Raw genomic sequence first — 19,344 nt, 5'->3', positions numbered from 1 at the left:
GTAATACAGTTTTTCCTATCTTCAGCTGTCAGTTTATTGAGTTTGGCATTGAATAAATCATTATAGTGTGAATCCAGCAGCACCTAACCCCAGAAGAAAGGCACTTCTGCTTATGTCCATTCTCCCCTTGAGCTTCAGCCCCTTCCCCAACATATCCAGTGCTGTTCTGGAGGGGCCCCTTTTTTGTAAGCTGAAGCAGGAAGAGGGAAGTAGGGAAGCTATAATCTGTGAATGGAACTCTGATCAGTGTTCTTAGGCTCCAACTCAATGATTTTAAGAAATTTTAATATAAGAATTCTAGTTCAAGCACACAGAGTAAATCATCTTAAGGCAAATTTCTGTGCTGTGACTTGAACAGAGGGTAGTGTTTTCTGTACAGCTTTTGCCTAGCCTATAGCATGTAGACGTCCATTTTCAATTTAAATACTACAGTATATGCTACAAAAATGCCTTTGGGTAACAGCATTGCTACTTTAGCTCAATATAAGAGCACTCTAGTTCAATTGGCAATGTGATTTAGTGCTTGTAGAACTTTTTCAAACCCTTTAAATGTATTTATACATATCCAAAATAAGTGTTGGATTCTGTTTCACATATTCATATCTGTTTGATGATTAGCAGTGTCAGAGTCGACAGTGCTTACCATCTGTTGTGTAGTGCTCAGGTAATTCCAATCCAACAACTGAAATTCATGAAAGGATCACACGCAGGAATGGTGCAATTTAGTAAAGGATCCATATGCAACATCCTTATTTTCTGCATTAAGACACTGAAATATTCTTACATTTAAGAACTATTCAGATGTATCTTTATAAATAGCACTAATAATTTTCACTGATATTTTGAGAGCCGCATAAAGTCTGTGAAATAGGTGAGACAAGTATTTGAGTTGCCTTTAAGGGCAGCTCTATGTAGAGCACATTGCAATAATCCAATCTGGAAGTTATGAGGTTGAGAAATAATGGGAATGAGGGGTCTGTGTGTATCTTCCATATCCCTGTCTAGACACCCCTTTCGGTTTGTTAGCTCACTGCTCTGAACTCACATTTGTTGGTTAAGCAAAGGTAGTAGGGTGAATTGGAATATGGGAGGTATGTGTAGGCCTTCCAATTCCTTGCAACAATCTGTGCCACAGACTCTGTGGATGCACTTATACCAAAAATTGCTCTGTTAGGATACTATCTTGTGTGAGTCATTGGGAAGAATCAAACCTCACCATTTAAGTAGTGATCATTGTTGCAGTATCTTTAGGTACAAGTTTAGAACAGTGGTTTTTCTAGTGTACTTGACCAATGAAACATCAGACTAGATCACTTTTGCTTCTGTAATCACCATTAGCTTTCTGTTAACTTTAATTTCTAAATATTATTGCTGTTAACCATTGGTGCTTGCTACGAAATGTAAATCTAACCAACAACCTATTCTTATGTGATGTCATCAAGCCTATAGGAAGGTTAAAGCAGCTGGTGTACTTGGATATGTCAAAAAATAGGATAGAAAGTATAGATATGGACATATCAGGATGTGAAGCCCTGGAAGATCTACTGTTGTCATCCAACATGCTACAACAACTGCCAGATTCTATAGGTAAAGAAAGAAATGTTGGCTAAATGTGGGGTATGTGTGAGAGGTTGTTGCTAAAAAAATGAGTTTTTGTTAATAGATGCTGGTTTGGATTCAAGGGTCCGTTACTTCTGAATCAAAATTAAGATTTATCTGCCTCCCCTATCATTCATTATCCTGTAATTATTATTATTAGCAACTTTATCTCTAAAATAACATACTGTTTTTATGTTAAGAGTTAAGAATTATATGAAGAATACAGGTATAACGTTTTGAAGTTTTACTTCATAATACAGAAAAGTGTTCCTGGTCACATTGCCTTGCATCACAGTTTTATGTGTAGAAACACATACCTGAATATGAGGTGCAATTATTTTTTAATGCTAGAATCTGTCCACAGGTTTATTTTTAACTATAATACATGTGTTAGGGAGGTGTGTCTGTAATTTAGCTTCCTGCTATGAAGAAATACTGTGGTATGACTTTTCTCACATTACCAAAAATTAATGTCCTCAGGCACAAGTGTGAAACTTCATGTGCAAAAATACAAAATAGCAATCCACTGTTAAACTGCATGACTTGTATCTAGTGCTAGTTCTACTCAGAGTAGACCCACTGAAATTAACAAAGAAGGCTGACTTGGGCACATTAATTTCAGTGGTCCATATTCAACTAAATTGTTGCACAAGGAAAAGCCAGTGCAAGGATTCATGCTAGCACAATAAGAATTCCCCCTCTCCCCACTATCCTGCACCATCACCAAATCTAGTCTGGAGGGGTTAGAACCTCCCAGAATAGATTTAGGGGGCTTTGTGGGGAGGAGAGAAGAAAAAGTTCCATGGCACCAATAAAATCCATGTTCCTGATGGAGCCTTAGCTACCGATGCAATAGGTCTAACAAAGAGTAAAAGGTAAAGGGACCCCTGACCATTAGGTCCAATCGCGGACGACTCTGGGGTTGCGGCGCTCATCTCACTTTACTGGCTAAGGGAGCCGGCATACAGCTTCCAGGTCATGTGGCCAGCATGACTAAGCCGCTTCTGGCGAACCAGAGCAGCGCATGGAAACGCCGTTTACCTTCCCGCCGGAGCGGTACCTATTTATCTGCTTGCACTTTGAGGTGCTTTTGAACTGCTAGGTTGGCAGGACTAACAAAGAGTAGAACTTAGTTAAATTCAACCGTGTGGTTTTTGCAATTAGAAGATACTGTGTTTGCAAATTTAGGATTCACATGAGAAAATATGTTTGAAACTACTGTGTAGCCACCTCTGGAAGAGGATTCTTTTGAACTGGCCGGGAATCCTTTATTTCAAAAATACTATTCATTATTCCATTTATTTTGTTACTTCTGCTGAAACTGGTCTCAGAATAGGCACTATGACCACTAGTATTGAGAGTTGAAAAAGGGGTGTACTTCACAGTAAAAAAATAATTATAGGGGGGAAATCTGTTTTCAATATCTAACACATCTCTCTCTCTCTGTTTCTCTTTGTCTCTCTCTTTCTTTTTCAGGGCTCTTGAAAAGGCTTACAACTCTAAAAGTAGATGACAATCAACTCACAATTCTCCCCAATGCCATTGGAAAGTAAGTGGTAGAAGTTTATAGATTTGATGTATTTAGCAATAAGATTGTTTTCAAGACAAATGTGTATTTTCTGTCTAAGGAGGAAATGGACGCTTAACTCTTCCTGGGTGGGCGCCTGTTGCGGTCTCTCATGCTTGGCCGCCATATGTCTAGGTGGCCGTTAAGGGAGTTCCCTCTGGCAACCTGGACATCTGGCTTGAGTTCCCGCTGGCTGCTGCATCTCAGATGGGCCAATCAGTGGCCTCCCATGGGGGGGGGGTGCCTCGCCAACTGGTAGCGCATTGGCTGTACATGTGCCCTCATAGCTGGTGAGTCATAAAAGCTGGGGGCACTGAGGAAATAAAATTTAGCTTATACCAGGATGTTGTCTTGCCTGAGTTTTATCTGAACATCTCAGAATGATCTTTCCACATCCTGCACATCCATCATGACTTAGCCTTCTACACTGGTAGGACAGCTGTGTTTCAACGTGATCCTTTTCTTTCCCACGTGTTCCGAGGGCTCTAGAAGGACTCTACCTATGTTGACTCAGGGCCTCTCATGTTGTTTTCTGTAAAGTTTAATTATGCTATGGACTGGCATAGCTCCCCAGTACCAACGGGAGTCCACAACTGCTTTTACAAGAGCCACGGCCTTTCAAAGAGTATTTCCAGCTTCTTTTGCAGGCATAATTGTTTGTCAGGCATGATACTATAGATATTTAAGCTTGGGCAGGTACCTCTTTTTGATGGGCTGTGTTGAGCTCAGCAATTACTAGTCAGTACTTGCCCCACCTTGGGGTAAATTAGTTTGCTATTCTACCACGTGTGAAACGTCACAAAGACCCCAAAGAAAAGCAGGTTGTTTGCCTGCAACTTTAGTTCATGTGGTCATATGTTCACTCAAACAACCCACCCTTTTTCACACCTGTTGTCACCCAAGTGTTTCCTTATATAACTGCCATCCGTTAGTATCTGAGAGGGAATGTAAGAACTACACCCCTTGAACATGTGCTTTGGGCAGATTTCCTGCCAAAATGTTTATCAGAAGGTTTCAGACTTCGCACAGGTACAGAACTCCATGTGTGTGCCTGCACAAATGACTACTCAAGGATCTACAGTTTAAGATAAGCAACCTGTTTTTCTTTAAGTATCATTGATTTTGTTTGAAGAACTGAGCACATGCTTAAATCTCTTCTGTTAAGATCAATGAGAATTACAAGTGCTTAACTTGAGCTGTGCTATGTTCATGGTGTTCTTTTCTGTTATACAAAATTTTGAAATGCTTTCCAAATACAATGCCTGCTTTTTGTGGGACATGTGGGGGATAACTTAACAGCCTACTCCTTACAGCTTCATTGCCTTGTGTAGTGAGAAATAAACAGACAAGGGCATAACAGCAGCTACATGTTCTGGTAAATAAACTGTTACTTTCTTGATCTAGTTCCATTGCAGCATAGGGAAGGAATCACTGTAGCACTCTTAAACCTTAACTCTGCTCCTTAATTATAAATTTGGATCAGTTTTTTTAAATTGAAAGTGTAAAAATAATATAAAATTCAAAGACTATCAAGATTCTTTTAAATTTCCCTTGCTAAGTGGAGTTACAGAATAATTTTACCAACTAAATATAAAACAATAAGTGTTTTGTAGAATCATATTTATTTATAAATAATAACTTTGGTAGCATTTTCCAGATGTTTAGCAAGAGCTTAATGAGCGGTAATAAAAAACAGATATATAAATTACCACTTTATTGAGATGATAGCTTTGGCAGACAGTGTTTTGTTCTATTTTTATCATTTGTTTAGCTGATGAGAGTTTTGTGAGAACTCCAGTAAATGTATGTTGCATCATGTAAAGTGTCATATATGAATATTTTTTATATATGATTCAGTTTGGACTGTGCAGAAATTGTTGCAAGAAGAACCTTGCTTTTCAGTGATGTGCAAGTTAAAACTATGTTAAAGATTTTTGTTGTTGTTTGATTTAAATTTGCAATGGAAATTTTTCCATATGGTTTCTCTTTTATGAAATGGTTATTTAAATTCACAGAAGGATGGGACAATTTAAATAAGGGGGGGGGCGAGCTCTCAATGAGTCACGGTGCAAGCTCATGAGTGCCACCACCCACAACTGTCTTCCACACATTTGCAAAGCAGTTTTTCTAGAATTCTTAGGCATTTTCTAAAGCTTTGCTCTGTTAGCTGTTACTGCAGCAGCATGGGATCCAGCCACAGGAAAGTGGCAACCAGGCTACGGAAATCATGTATAATGGGATCTAATAGGCTTTTTTCCTTATCTCTCTTTTATTATCTATATTTATTGATACTTGTCAATAAATATAATGCACTTGATCATTAGTAGGACATGCTGTGTTTCCTTCCTTGCAAATGTGCTCATCTTCAAAGTATCTTAACTAGACCTAAAGCTTCTTAACATTTTGAAATGATTCTTGTATATTTTTGTCTTTATACTGAATATTTCAGATGAGATCCACATAATTTTAGAATCTTGATGACCATGGCTGGCATGAATATAGCAATTATCATTTACATCTCATAATTTGTCAATTTACAATGACCAATTTTTTCATTCTCATTTTGCAATTGAGAGGTTACTACATCATCCTAAGTCCTTACAACATTTTTCATATTTGAGAGACATATTCAGCTGTACAAATAGGATTTTCCTCCCCTTTAGCCCCGCAGTTCTCGGTGCGGGAGGGGCAGGTGCAGCGGGTGAAGGAGGAAGCGAATGCTGTTGCATCCACAGACACAATATTAGATTGCTCCCTTAATGCTTACATAAATGAATGATTTTGTGATAGCACTTTGCTTCAATCCTGAATGCCTTTGCTCTGAGCAATGCATGTTCCTTCATTTACACAGAAGCACATATAAAGTTGCTTTATACTGAGTTATACCATTGGTCCATCTATCTCAGTATTGTCTACTCTGATTGTTGATGGCTTTCACAGCGGTCTTTCTCAGTCCTACTACCTGAGATCCTTGAACTGAAGGTGCCAGGGATTGAATTCATCATTTGGTTAGTGTGGATACATTTGAAACGCAACATTTCCCCTCTTCCATATATTCTGTATTGCCATTCTAGGGACTGGTGGCAGCTGAAAGGGAATTGCAATAAATGATAATGTTTCATGTCTGGCTGTAGCATCACTGAAGGTGCAGCATGATCATTTTGCCAGGTGGTCTACTAAAGCACAGTCACCTATGTCTACATCTTCTGTCAGCGCAAGCCTAAAGTGGATCTGGGCCAAGTTGTCTGAATGCTGCCTTTAGAAATGATCACTTCCTCTGGCTTAAATTACAGCCTGGCAGCCGCAAGCATATAATGAAAAGCCTAACAAAGCTTTCAGCTGTTCTCTTTCCAACCCACTTCATGAATCACTGTGCAGTTCTCAAGAGGATGACACACTTCAGTCCTCCAGGCTAGTGTGGTCTAGTAGCTAGTTGCAGGGGAGATGTGTGGGGAACCAGATGGGCTGTGGGTTGTGGAGCAGCTGCTTTTAGATTTGTTCGTCTGAAGAATGTCGAAGTAAATAACTGAAGGCTGTATTGGGCACTTGCTATTTTAACTGTTGCCAATAAATTTATGGGGGAAAGCTTTGATCTTGGTCATTTGTAAAATATAATACTTCTGTTAATGAGAAGTCAGTGTGTACCCCCTTCCCTCCTGTCCTGGGTAGTTGGTAGCCAGTTTTATACCTGCTACATAACCATAACATCATGGTAGTTCAGGATTTATTGAAACAGTTTCTTTTTAATTCAGTCAAGCTTTCAATAGAGAGTGCCACTTTTCAGGCTGTTTTAGCAGTTAAATTCACAGAATTATTGCAGAATTATTTTGTAGGATTATGGAAACTTATTTATTTATTTTCATGTTTATCTTACCCTGCATCAAATCAAGTGACCACAAGGGTGGGACACATCAATTATTAAAAACAACATCAATAAAAAATTGAGAACAGTATACAATTCATAAATATTATAACTGCTCTCTCCAAGTATCAGTGGCTGAGTACCCCACATCATTAAAAATCTGGATAAAGAGGTAAGTTTTAACTTGGTGCTGAAATCCAACCAGTGTAGACACCAACCTAAATTCAAGGTGGAGGGAATTCCACAACTTTCCACAGGTCTCTTCACAAGTCTCAGGTGTATGAACCCCACTTGGTGATGGAATAGTGAGTATAGCATCTCCAGCAGGCAGGATAATATAGGATGAGGTGCTCCTTCAGGTAACTTAAACCTAAAATTCTCAGATCATTATAAGTCAACATTAAAACCTTGAAATAAGCACAGTAGCATATTGGCAGACTGTACAAACTCTTCAGAACTGGTGTTATATGAACTAAACTGGCTGAACCACTCAGTAATCTTGTCATGGTGGTCTTCCCCTACTACAACCTCTGAACCATTTTCAAGGGCAGAGCCCCACATAGAGCATATTAGAGTAATCTAACTTGGAGTTACCAGACTGCAGGAGCCTGCTGCCAGGCTATCACCGTCTAAGAATGGCTGTAGCTGGCAAGCAAACTGGTGCTACTAATAGGTGTTCCAAGACACGTGAATCCAAGGGCACCGCCAGATGCCATCAGAAGGAGTGCAGCTCCCTCCAGAATATGCCATCTATCCAGTTCTTGAACACAAGAATCTCCTGTCAACAGGATCTCTATCTTGTCAGGAATCAGCTTCAGTTTTGGCTGTCATCCAACTCATTACTGCTTCCAGACATCGGTCCAACAACTGCACAACCTCTCCTGACTCAGATGATATGTAAAGACAGTGATTGGTATCAGTGTATTTATGGAATAATACTCCAAGTGCAGTGGGCCTCAACTTATGCTCACTTTACTTACACAATCTCAACCTTAGGTGCATGGCCGATAAATAAGTAAATAAATGGTGAGCTGAGAAAACCCACCATGAAAAGAGTTTTTAAGCCCTCCACCTCACTTACCAGGCTTTGGGAGGGAGTTTGAAGGGCTGTGAGATGCTTTCAGAGCCCTCCTGCCTCCTTCCCAGATACTATCCGACTCTGGGCAGGTGGGGTGGGGGGTGCACCAGGGGTGGGTGGGTTCCTGGCTTTACGCAATGGCAAGATCTGTCTCATTTACCTGGCTCTGGGAGCATCCCAAGGCTTGTGCAGTAAGTGAGGCAGAGGGCAAGGCCTGTTCCAGACAAGTTGAGAGTGGTTCCGTGGAATCCTGGCTTTATACAATTTTGCCTTTGCATGTGGACTTTTAGAACTGAACCCTCATGTAAGTGGCAGGTCCACTGTACCTTGAAGAACTCTCAGAATGGCTGTAACATCTATTTAAACAGCGTGGGGGACAGTATGGAATTGTCTTGGTGCCATTCTCTGGAAACAGCCCTGTAGGTAGAAGTTGAACCTCTGTTTCACCATGTTTCTGACTTCCAGCTACAGAACTGATTCAGAAGGAAACAGTGGTCAGTGCTATCAAAAGCCACCAATAAGTCTAGGAGACTTAGCAGGATTGCATTCCCCTAGTACAGGTCAAAGAGCAACCAAGGTCATTTCAGTACTAAAACTGGGCCTGAAGCCAGACTGAAATTGGTCTAGACAATCCCTTGTAAAATATGTATTACTTAAGTAATACTGGAAAGTGTTTCTGCCGTTTTATTACAGCACGTTTATTGTCAGTATAAGACTCAGTTGCTAGCATTTCTACTTAAAGGATTCATGGTTAAGATATCTATTGATTGGGCCTGTTTATGCATGATGAAATTGCATATGTCTATTTTGCTTCATATGGAAATGGGAGGAGACCAATACACACATCTGCCGTAATTACATGTGGTAGGAACTTTCTGTCAATCATATACATGTAACAAAATATACATGGGTGTTTGCTATATACTACTGCATAAATGCTCTCCTGTGGCTTTATTATTAGTTCGTGTTGACAGTAGTGCCCTAGATGGACCGTTCCTCTGCTTCAACTAGAAAGCATTTCCAAATATAATTCCATTATGTCCTTCAAATACATATTTTGTACTGCAGCTCAAAAATGTGTAAGATACTTATATTTTTGTCATTTGAAAGTCTTATGCCTATTTGCATAGTTTGCAGATCTGGAATGTTAAGATTTAGATATAAAACCCCCCCAATGATTGATGGCTTTGTGACATACACTAACAAATGTACTTAACGTTTCAGTTTATCTTTATTAGAGGAATTCGACTGCAGCTGTAATGAACTAGAGTCTCTACCTCCCACCATTGGCTACTTGCACAGTCTGCGGACACTAGCTGTAGATGAAAATTTCCTGCCTGAACTGCCTAGAGAAGTAAGGATATATTATGAAATATGATTACTCGAAAATTTCCCTGTCTTTATCCAGAATAAATTTACACTGAAGGCACTATTACCAAATCAGAGTTTGGTCTCAATACAAAAGGGCAATATTCACATAAAAATGATGAATTTCAAACATTTTTAATTTCTAAAGTTTTGTATCAGCTTGTAAATGTTACATCATACTTTGAAAATAGGGCAGTTTGGAAGTTAGCAATCCAGTACAACCATTAGGTAACAATTTATTTCTTCAGGGAGCAGTGCCCACAAGGAGGAGTCAATATGCTGGCCACTCCTTTGCCACAATGCTTTCTGTATACATTTCTACTCTTTCTTACTGAGGATGCTTCCAACACATTCAGGAGCTTCAGGCTGATGTCATTTTTGGTGCACCATCTTCATTCTCAGAACTGTTGTATGAAGACATGACAAACCAAGTAGACTGGGACCCTATGGTTACAATTTTTCATCTTCATGTGAGAGCTTTCCTAACTGAGAGCTTGGAAATAGAACAGCAGTGGTTTTATCAGTTTGGTGCAGCTGAGGTTGTTAGACATAATGCCCAAAATTGATTAACTTGTCTGCAAGATGGTATCTAGTAACTGGTTCTACTAGAATACACAGATGATTTCCTTACATGGTGTAATGGTGTGGGAACAGACCTTCTAAAGGCAAGCCTTTCAGTGTTTCAGTTTATTTAAACTGGGGTTAAAAAACCCCCAGACATTTTTTGAAATTGCCTTGCCTTCAAGGGTCTAAAGTGTTCATTCACTTAACCCTATAGTGGGTTAAAGGTTTCCAACTTGGAATCATAATGCAGTTCTCATCAGTCAATATGTTGAGTATATGCTTTTTTCCACTCAAGAGTTTGAGATTATCAGTATTGGGATTCATTCGGATATAAAGCGTTGAGTAAGTTCTAAAAGAATAAAAGGCATATCCACTCCCAATTGTGGCAACTTGTTACCCATAGGTTAGGATTCAAATGATTCTTGCATGTTTATGGGTCTGTTCCTCTTTGGCTTTCTGAATATTGATTGAATATTGTTTTTGTATTTATTTGTTATGATTTTGCATTGGTTTAAGTCTTTATACCTTGTATATGAATAGAAATACATTTTATAAATAAATAAAATAAATTATGTTACACTAGATTTGAAACACCACCTTCACCCTGTGCAAATTGTCTTCTATCCCTTTGAATAAATTGTCTCTTAGTGTTGTATAAGTTGTGGACAAAATATGCAGGAACAGAGAAATAGTTCCAAAGGGGCCTCTCCATGCAGATATCAAGTCTGGGCGAAAGCTGCAAAGTGAAAACATTCCATCCTAGGGGGAGATGAAGTCAATTTCTCAACCTGTGTTATAATCCAGAGCAGCTAACAGTACCGAATCTGGCTTCTAAAAGCATAATTCCAACTCCTGTCAGTCAAAAGTATGGGTTTTGCAGCCAAGGCCAGTGTTCTTTGTCACAATCTTTGCCAGGTTCTTGGTTAAAGCTTTGGTATGATGGTGATAAAGAACCACTCAATCAAAGCAACAGCAGTTTCTGTAGCTTGAATGCAGGAATACTCATTCAAGGCATTTGCAAAGCAGTGACATGAGTTCAAGCCACACATCTGTTAAACACTATAGATCATTTTTACATTCTTCTCCCACATCACATCACTTCATCAGAAAATGTCTAAAATATACAAGACTCAAGCCTAGCTTCTGCTCACATCCACATTGCATATCTTGAGAAATGGGTGATATTGGCATGGGAATAAACTGTCTCATGTACCTTGTGGCCTATATCTTCTCTTGTGACATATATGCTGGAGCGGTTTTCAAGCAGCTTATACTGCATTACATCATAGCTTAGGTGATGTCAGGGGATGCCTTAAGGTGCCACATCTCTGTCCCGACAGACATTTCTGTGAGGCAGTTACTTAGAAAGGCTTGGTAACTTAAGGGAGTAGTTTTCATATAACATAGAGGGAGTAGCATCTAGATGATAAGTGGTGGGTGGGATATATGCGTGCCTACCATTGGGATCTAAGTTTTTCATGGGTAATGAATGCAAAAGTATGTGATTTGTAAAAGAGGGTTCCATGTCTGCTGCAGGGCTCTATACTTTATTCATTGCTAATGCATGATAATGTGAATACCATGGAGCATGGAGTTTCTTCCATAAATGATCTAAATAGGTCAAATTAAAAGTAAAGTGACCTGTGACCATTAGGTCCAGTCATGACCGACTCTGGGGTTGCGGCGCTCATCTCGCTTTATTGGCTGAGGGAGCCGGCGTACAGCTTCCGGGTCATGTGGCCAGCATGACTAAGCTGCTTCTGGCGAACCAGAGCAGCGCACAGAAATGCTGTTTACCTTCCCGCCGGAGCGGTACCTATTTATCTGCTTGCACTTTGAGGTGCTTTTGAAATGCTAGGTTGGCAGGAGCTGGTACCGAGCAACAGAAGCTCACCCCGTTGCAGGAATTCGAACTGCCGACCTCCTGATTGGCAAATTCTAGGCTCTGTGGTATAACCCACAGCGCCACCTGCGTCCCTAAATAGGTCAAATTAGGATGTGTTTTAAAAGGTAAAGGTACCCATGACCGTTAGGTCCAGTCGCGGATGAGGTTTAGGATGACCTAATTAGGCTAGAGGTCAGACAAAGAGAAACGCATTCATATTTTCTGGAATTTGTATACTTCTTGGTGATTTTCCCTTATTGATCAGCATCGAGATCAACACCAAACAACATGTAAAAAAGCATATATAATTAAGTTATTTTAAAGATGTAACTAAGCTACTTATATAGATGGCAATTATGGTGACATAGCCCATGCCTTAACAATTGTTTTTGACGCCTACAGATTGGAAGTTGTAAGAATGTAACAGTTATGTCTCTGCGCTCTAACAAACTGGAATTTCTTCCTGATGAGATTGGACAAATGCAGAAACTCAGAGTCTTAAACTTGAGTGACAACAGGTAATGCTTTTATTATTTTAGATTTCTTGCATAATCAGTGCACTTTTGAACCAAGAAGTGTCCAAAACGTATGCTAACATTTTTCTCTTAAAGCATTGCTGGATTATCAACTGACAGAACATATGTGCAGATATGTTAATTTGTTTCATGGGATCCAGGCAGCTTTTCTCAAGGAAGCATTTCTCTTTTTCATTAGCTGAACAACATCAATGACATTATTGTTGGCATAATGTTATTTAGGTGCTGCACAAAGTTTATTAAATAGCACAACACCTTCCACAGGTTTACAAACTAATGGATATAATTAAAAAGGAGAAGGAACAAGGACACAGTTGTTTTAAACCATGTAGCATAGAGAGAAAAGAGAAATGTCAAAAACGTTTCTTGTTTAGAAAGCCACAAGAGGCTACTTCATCAAAGGAGGAAGGCAGAGCTAAAACTGGGTTCCTCCCAGTGGAGGTTCTACAAACCTCTGGTGTCCAACTCGTAAAACAGGATGACCTTCTCCTCTGAATGAGAATTACATTTAATTCATAAAGAAGAATGCAAACATTTGATAAATGTTGCAGATAGTCTCTTTTTTTGCTTAAATATTTCAGGTCATTTTATGAATAATATGTCATCAACTGACATTTTCTGGAGGCTGCAGTAATTAAAGCCAAAATCCTATGATTCATTTAACTGAAAAGGGTAGCAAAAAAAATTCAACTTCAACTAATTTAAACATCCCTGTTCTTCTTGTTGGAACTAATTAGAGTTTTCTATATAGCACTTGTTTTTCCCCACATGCAGTCATTTAAAACACAAAAGTGGAAATAATTTCACAGAATCAGCATACTGATATTGTGATTTAATTTTCATTTAGCATGAACCATGTTTGTAAATGTAGCGCCCTAATAGGGTTACAGGGTCTTGAAATCAAACATTCTGGTACTTGGATGGGGCCTGTGTTATATGGAATGTAAAGGGTTAAAAGGTAACTGGCTGCAACATTTGCTCCTCCTGTGATTCAGCGAGTAGGATTTATGGTATGTTTGTGTGTGTTTTTAGCTTTCTACCTGTTCAGTTCTATGTAAGCTGGACTCAGAACTAGTCCTGTTTATTGTTCGCTTCATAAAGCGACTGTCTTTCTGTTCCCTTGACTTCTGCTGTAGTGCATGGTTAACAGGAAGGTATGCAACTGCGTGAGTAGATACATAAAGAGGGAGTCAGTTAAGAATATTTCGTGGTGCTTATTCTCTACTGACATCCCAGCTCAAGGGTTATGCCAGAAATACAGTTTCCAAGAAGCTGGTGTGTCAGGACAATGTGCACCACAACTGGAGAAAATGGAAGCAGAGCTCTGAAGTATAAAGCGTTTCTGGTGGAACAGATATAAAGGACAGCAGGTTCCAAACTGCCCTATTTCTGCATGTTGTTAGAGAAGAGGCTAGGGAGGGTGTCAGAATGAGATTTATGATGGACACAAGGGAAAAGCGTTAATCCCAGTGTCACAGATTTAAAGATGCTTGCCCTGCGGTGAGAGGGCACTTTCATAGGAGACTGCTAAGCTTGCCCTCATGTTTGAGCACATATCCAGCGTAACAATGAAAGCTATTCCTAAAAAAAGCACAAGCCTTTATTAATTCTTTTGTCAATGCATGCTAGCGTGAAAGTGATTCATAAGGATTTTATTCTGGTAGCAGTCAAAAGTGAGACATTTAGCAGCTGGAAGACATTTGCAGGGTTTCCTTGCAGCAATGGTGTTCTTGGTTTTGGAATACTGCCTTAGCTAAAAACTTAACACATAACAATAGATTAGGTAGTGTGTGTGTGTGTGTGTGTGTGTGTGTGTGTGTGTAAGACAATCTTCTCTGAGTATTTAGGAAATTAAATTATGTATACATTTTTAACTGGGAAAATATTCTTTGAAAAAGAACCAAGTATTTCCATAAAGATGTCTTTTAAAAGCAATGCAAGAGGATGACCAAAGTTGAAATTGCTGTCATCTGACTGTTAAAATGCTGCATAAATATCTTGACAATGTTTAAGTAAGTAAATACTCAAGTTGTACCAATTTTGTTATTTTTACAGATTGAAAAATTTGCCTATCACTTTTACAAAACTTAAAGATCTTGCAGCTTTATGGCTTTCAGACAACCAGGTACAGATTTTAATGTCTATTCTCATTTTAACAGCTAAATAACAGGGCAGCAAGCTCAGCTGTATTTGTATTGATAAAATATTTATGGTGAACATAAAAGTGTTTAAACCTGTTAAACCAGATGATGCTTTCTGGCGGGGGAAGGGGAATAAAAATTATGAGTATAATGCAAAATTGTTCATAGCATCTCAAGTTCTGCTTCCTTCAAGTTCATCCGTATCATCAGATCTCCCAGCAAACCCCCAAATATTTTGAAGCACCAAGTAGGGCTAGCCCTACTGTTAGGCAGAGTGCAGTGACATGGGGAAGCAGTGAGATGTTGGACGGCAAGAATTTACTAGTTCAAATAGCAACCTTTTATTTCCTTCTGTACAATGTGATGGGTGTTTCACAAGGGAGGGTGCTTAAGCCCAAGACCTGTTGAGTCTAACCATCTGTCAGTGATGGGGAACCTCTGATCCACAGGCCTAATTTTGGTCTAGCCATACCCACCTGCCATCACATACAATGTGGGGTATTGGTAGTTAAAGATATGCCTGGGCCGAAAGGGATTTTGCAGGCAGTGACTCTCAGCTGATCACCGGTACCAACAAAGCCCTATATGTTGTAAGCAGCAAAATCAGTAGAGTATCAAGGCTTGCAAAGTACTATGCTTTTCCCTGCAGAGTTTGATTTCATTCTGACACCAGGTGGTTCAGAGGTTGACAGTCCTGTCCACCTGTCAGACTTGGCCCATAGAAGGTTGGGCAAAGTAAGGTTCTGCCCCACTAGCTGGATCCAGTTCTCCATCTTTGTCGTATAAAAGGAGGATGGAGTCTTCTGTCTATGATAGAACTGTGGCATTGTAGAGATGTTACAGGAAGGACAATGTTTATGTAAATGTAAAACAGATAATCAGTATACAGGCTTCTGGATCATACTCTTAGTTTTAAGGATACCGCAATTTCTTCTTTAGGACAAAAGGGTGGTAGCATATAAAACAGTATCTAAGTAATAAGAAAACAACACAGCGCCATCTGTTGGTTGGAGCTGCTATTTCCGAATCATTGCAATGCAATTTAATACCTAGAAATTATGTAGTTAGTATTGTTTTGATCAAGAATGTTAATTACAATGCTCATTGTAATGGGACACTATTTGTTAGTGAGCATAATAATTTTAGATGCCATCATTTTGGAGTTATTGTAATGTTGTTTGCTTTGAATTTGCAGTCCAAGGCCCTTATCCCTCTTCAGACTGAGGCACATCCAGAAACAAAGCAAAGAGTGCTGACCAACTACATGTTTCCTCAGCAACCTCGTGGTGATGAAGGTACTTATTAAAAAAAAGGAAAGCTATTCAGTAAATAATTAATGTTGACTTAAGTATCCTAAACAATTATTCTATAGATAGTTGTTGTTTTACAATACAAACCACTCCCCCACTTTTAACTTTCATTTTTTATTAACCATAGCAATGAAAGCTAGTGCCTGATTTGGCAGGGCTGCTAGGAATTCATGGGGGCATGGCCAATGAGTGGTCACTGGACTGTGGCCAAGTTATTCTGGATTTCTCACCAACCTCCTCCCTTGCTGTGGATACTTAGGCATTGCAGTTTTACAAACAGCACCTAACACAATTGAAAAGTGTCAGAAGGCATCCCTGCTGTCACAGTTGCTTTCTTCTTAAAGATAGGTTGTGTGGTCCCCACCCGTTCTGGTTGTCTCCCTATCCTCCCATGAAAAGGGACTGTTAACAATATATTTACAGACTGTGGGAAAAGATTGTTCCCCTTCCCCAGTTTATTAACTTCTACATCTTTTCCCACCAGAATGTGAAATAAGGTAAAGGGATATTAAGTAGACTAGGACCTGGGAGACCAGGGTTAAACTCAGCCACAAAACTGACTGTGTGACCTTGGGCCAGCCACTGTATCTCAGCCTAAGCCATCTCACAGGGTTGTAGTGAGGGTAACATGGGGAAAAGAAGACCCATGAATATCACCTTGAGCTTCAAATAAAATGCTCCTTCCTGCCTGCCTATCCCTGATTTTGAATTTGGGGGATAGGCTTTGAATAATGGACACAATTCAAGGCTACAAATATTTGACTTGTAGGTCCTCAGCAAATCCAATATGTGACAACTGTCTGTTGGAACTGTGCTCCTGTACTGCATATAGACTCTGCACACTGAGTTCTCATCTGCAGCGTCCTACTTTTTAAATAGCATTTTAACTTTGTTTTACAGTCTTTTTATCCTCACAACGACATGGTTGCTTTGATCATAGTTCAACAAAAAGAACAGTACTAGCCCCTTGAAGACTAACACATTTATTATGGCACAAGTTTTCATGCCAGTTTCATCATTATTGGTAATCCATGAAAGTAATAATACATTTGCTAGCCTTTAAAGTACTACTGGACTGTTGTTTTGTTTCTGCTGGCCCTTTGTTTGAAGGTGTACCAGTGTAATATACCCCATGCCATACAACGAGCCTGTGACAGAAAATGGGTGGTGGTCTTCTGGTGGGCTAGCTTTAAAAAAAATGGTAAAGAAAAGGCCAATAATTCTTGGTAATCAATCAAAGTTTCATTTCTGCTGTAAACCATTGTGGTTAGAAGTTAGAAACTGGCTCTGGATTGCCGGAACATCATATCAAATGAATTTGCTGAACTTTAGGCAAGTTGGTAGCTGGGAAAGGATGTATGCTTGCATGGACAAAAATCAAGAGTGACCTTAGCTCGCAGCCCCAAGCATGCTCATACTGGGCTAACTTGAGGCCTACATGCTTTTGACTATTTACACCCACAGATGTTATTTGGTTGTTTAAGTTGACATTGTGCGTAAAGTTTTATTACTAGGTATCTTTTGATTATGCCGTTAATTTCTACTCTAATTAGATTTCCAGTCTGACAGCGATAGTTTTAATCCTACTCTATGGGAAGAGCAAAGACAGCAACGTATGACTGTTGCCTTTGAATTCGAAGAAAAAAAAGAAGAGGAGGAAAATGCAGGAAAAGTTAAGGTAACTAGGATTACCATCTTTGGGGTTTTTTGTAGTAAATAAGTAGGTGGTTGTGTGTGTTTAACTAATCTAGACATGAGTAAGGCTGCAATCTTATACTCACCTATCTGAAAATAAGTCCCATTGAACTCAGTGGTGCTTACTTCGACATGCAATGGATTGCACTGCAAATCTCTTTAAGAATTTGACTGTGTTTCCTACTACCATGAATGGACCTTAAATTGCTGGCTAGGGTACATGAAATTTCCAGATGCACTGTTAAAATCTCATATTCCACAGTTGTCAATTAGAAAGTCCTCCTTGATGGGCTGCCTCATTTAAGTGCAGTCCAGAAGTTTGCTCTTGCCTTTAAAAGTCAACCTGCTGATACGCATATTTTCTTGATGTCCTTACTTCTTTTGATATTTGCCATAATATCCCCTTAACGCATGTGACATTTAGAAGTAAAGGGATTGGCACTTTTAGAAATATATAGAGAGACTAAGAATTAGATATTGCCTCACTGCAAATCTTGTTTTGCAGAGCAGAAATGAAACTGATAGAAGTGAATCTTGCTGTGCTGTTTATGAGACACAATTACCAGAAGGATAACAATGTGTGATCAATAGAAACTGATGGCTTAGGCTCACAAAGACCATTTCTAATTCGCTAACTCAGAACTGTCACATCAGATGAAAAAACAGCCTTTTAAGCAGATATTTCTGTTCTGTATAAAATTGAGGGAGGGAAATAGGTTAGATTCCTTTATAAAAGCCAAGTGTAATGTGAAATGGCAGTTGCACTGGGGGGAAATATTGTAGGAGTCAAGTTAATTAACAAGTCCTGACGTAAATATCTTCTTTCAGAAGTTTAAACAAGGCACAAAAGACTTTATAAGACACAAAAATGGCTGATCTATTGCTCACCAGATTGCTATATTTAGTCCCAAGTAATCATTCCACAGCCACCAAAATTTCAACACCTTGAATATTACATTTCAGTGACAGCTGAAATTGTCACCTTAGTACAAGAGATGTTCTTTCTTGAATTTCTGTCTCCTGCACAAAAAAACTTCGCAGTCTCAGTGTTCATATGCATTTGTTCTTTCAAAACCAATGAAAGGATTCATAAGCCCATAATATAACAAACATGAAGACCACTTATTGGGCATTCAGCTCTATCTTTTCAATAGTATCTTCAGTGTTCACTAGAAGTATTACTTAGGTTTCCAGCCTACAAAGACAGCCCATATAGCATGCATTTTACACAATATTCTATAATACAGAAATTATTTTCTGATCTTTATATTAAAAATATGCCAAATCTGCTCCTCATTCAGAATGGAGGTTGGCCTTGACATGATGATTATATTCTAGCAAGCAAGTGCCCCTGATGTGTGTCAAAAGCAAGTACTTCCAGCAGGTGTTTTGTAAAAGCATTGCCTTGCTGTTTGGGGGCAAATATGTTTTACTTTAAAATGAGATTAACCGAGGTCAAGAGTCACATCTATCAGTCAAATCATTTGTTTTTGGAACAAGACTTGAAATTGACGTCTGTTGCCAGGAATAAAGAAAAATCAGACCTGTCTTTCTTGAGGTCTTTCTCTATTTCCCTCTTTTATCCTACAGATATCTGAGAGGGGGGAAACTGCCTTACTCTTCATATAATCCTCAAACAAAAATAATACTTTATTAAAATGAAAAGTAAGATTGGGTTGTATCCAGCGGCGTCCCTCTGCTGAAAGAAGGTTCTTTGATCCAGTGGAGGTGTCTGTGAG

At 39.2% G+C, this 19,344-nt stretch overlaps 1 protein-coding gene across 17 annotated transcripts in view; it reads left to right on the top strand.

Annotated features, from left to right (window-relative positions):
- The window catches only part of LRRC7 (leucine rich repeat containing 7), a 202,083-nt gene that overhangs the window by 120,476 nt on the left and 62,263 nt on the right, over positions 1–19,344 (top strand). For 16 of the 17 annotated variants that reach the window (XM_082227221.1, XM_082227222.1, XM_082227227.1 and 13 more), the window contains 7 exons: positions 1,443–1,587; positions 3,076–3,148; positions 9,331–9,460; positions 12,326–12,441; positions 14,515–14,584; positions 15,796–15,895; positions 17,464–17,588. In XM_082227221.1, the coding sequence (XP_082083347.1) occupies positions 1,443–1,587; positions 3,076–3,148; positions 9,331–9,460; positions 12,326–12,441; positions 14,515–14,584; positions 15,796–15,895; positions 17,464–17,588 (759 nt within the window). Of the gene's footprint in view, positions 1–1,442; positions 1,588–3,075; positions 3,149–9,330; positions 9,461–12,325; positions 12,442–14,514; positions 14,585–15,795; positions 15,896–17,463; positions 17,589–19,344 lie in introns of those variants that run through there. The other variant, XR_014220870.1, reaches the window with a different exon arrangement.

Source organism: Podarcis vaucheri (assembly GCF_965113315.1).
Source record: "Podarcis vaucheri genome assembly, chromosome: 6".
In the NCBI taxonomy this organism is placed as follows: Eukaryota; Metazoa; Chordata; class Lepidosauria; order Squamata; family Lacertidae; genus Podarcis; species Podarcis vaucheri.
Note: the sequence above shows the minus strand (reverse complement) of the source record. Positions and strands in the feature narration are given on the sequence as shown.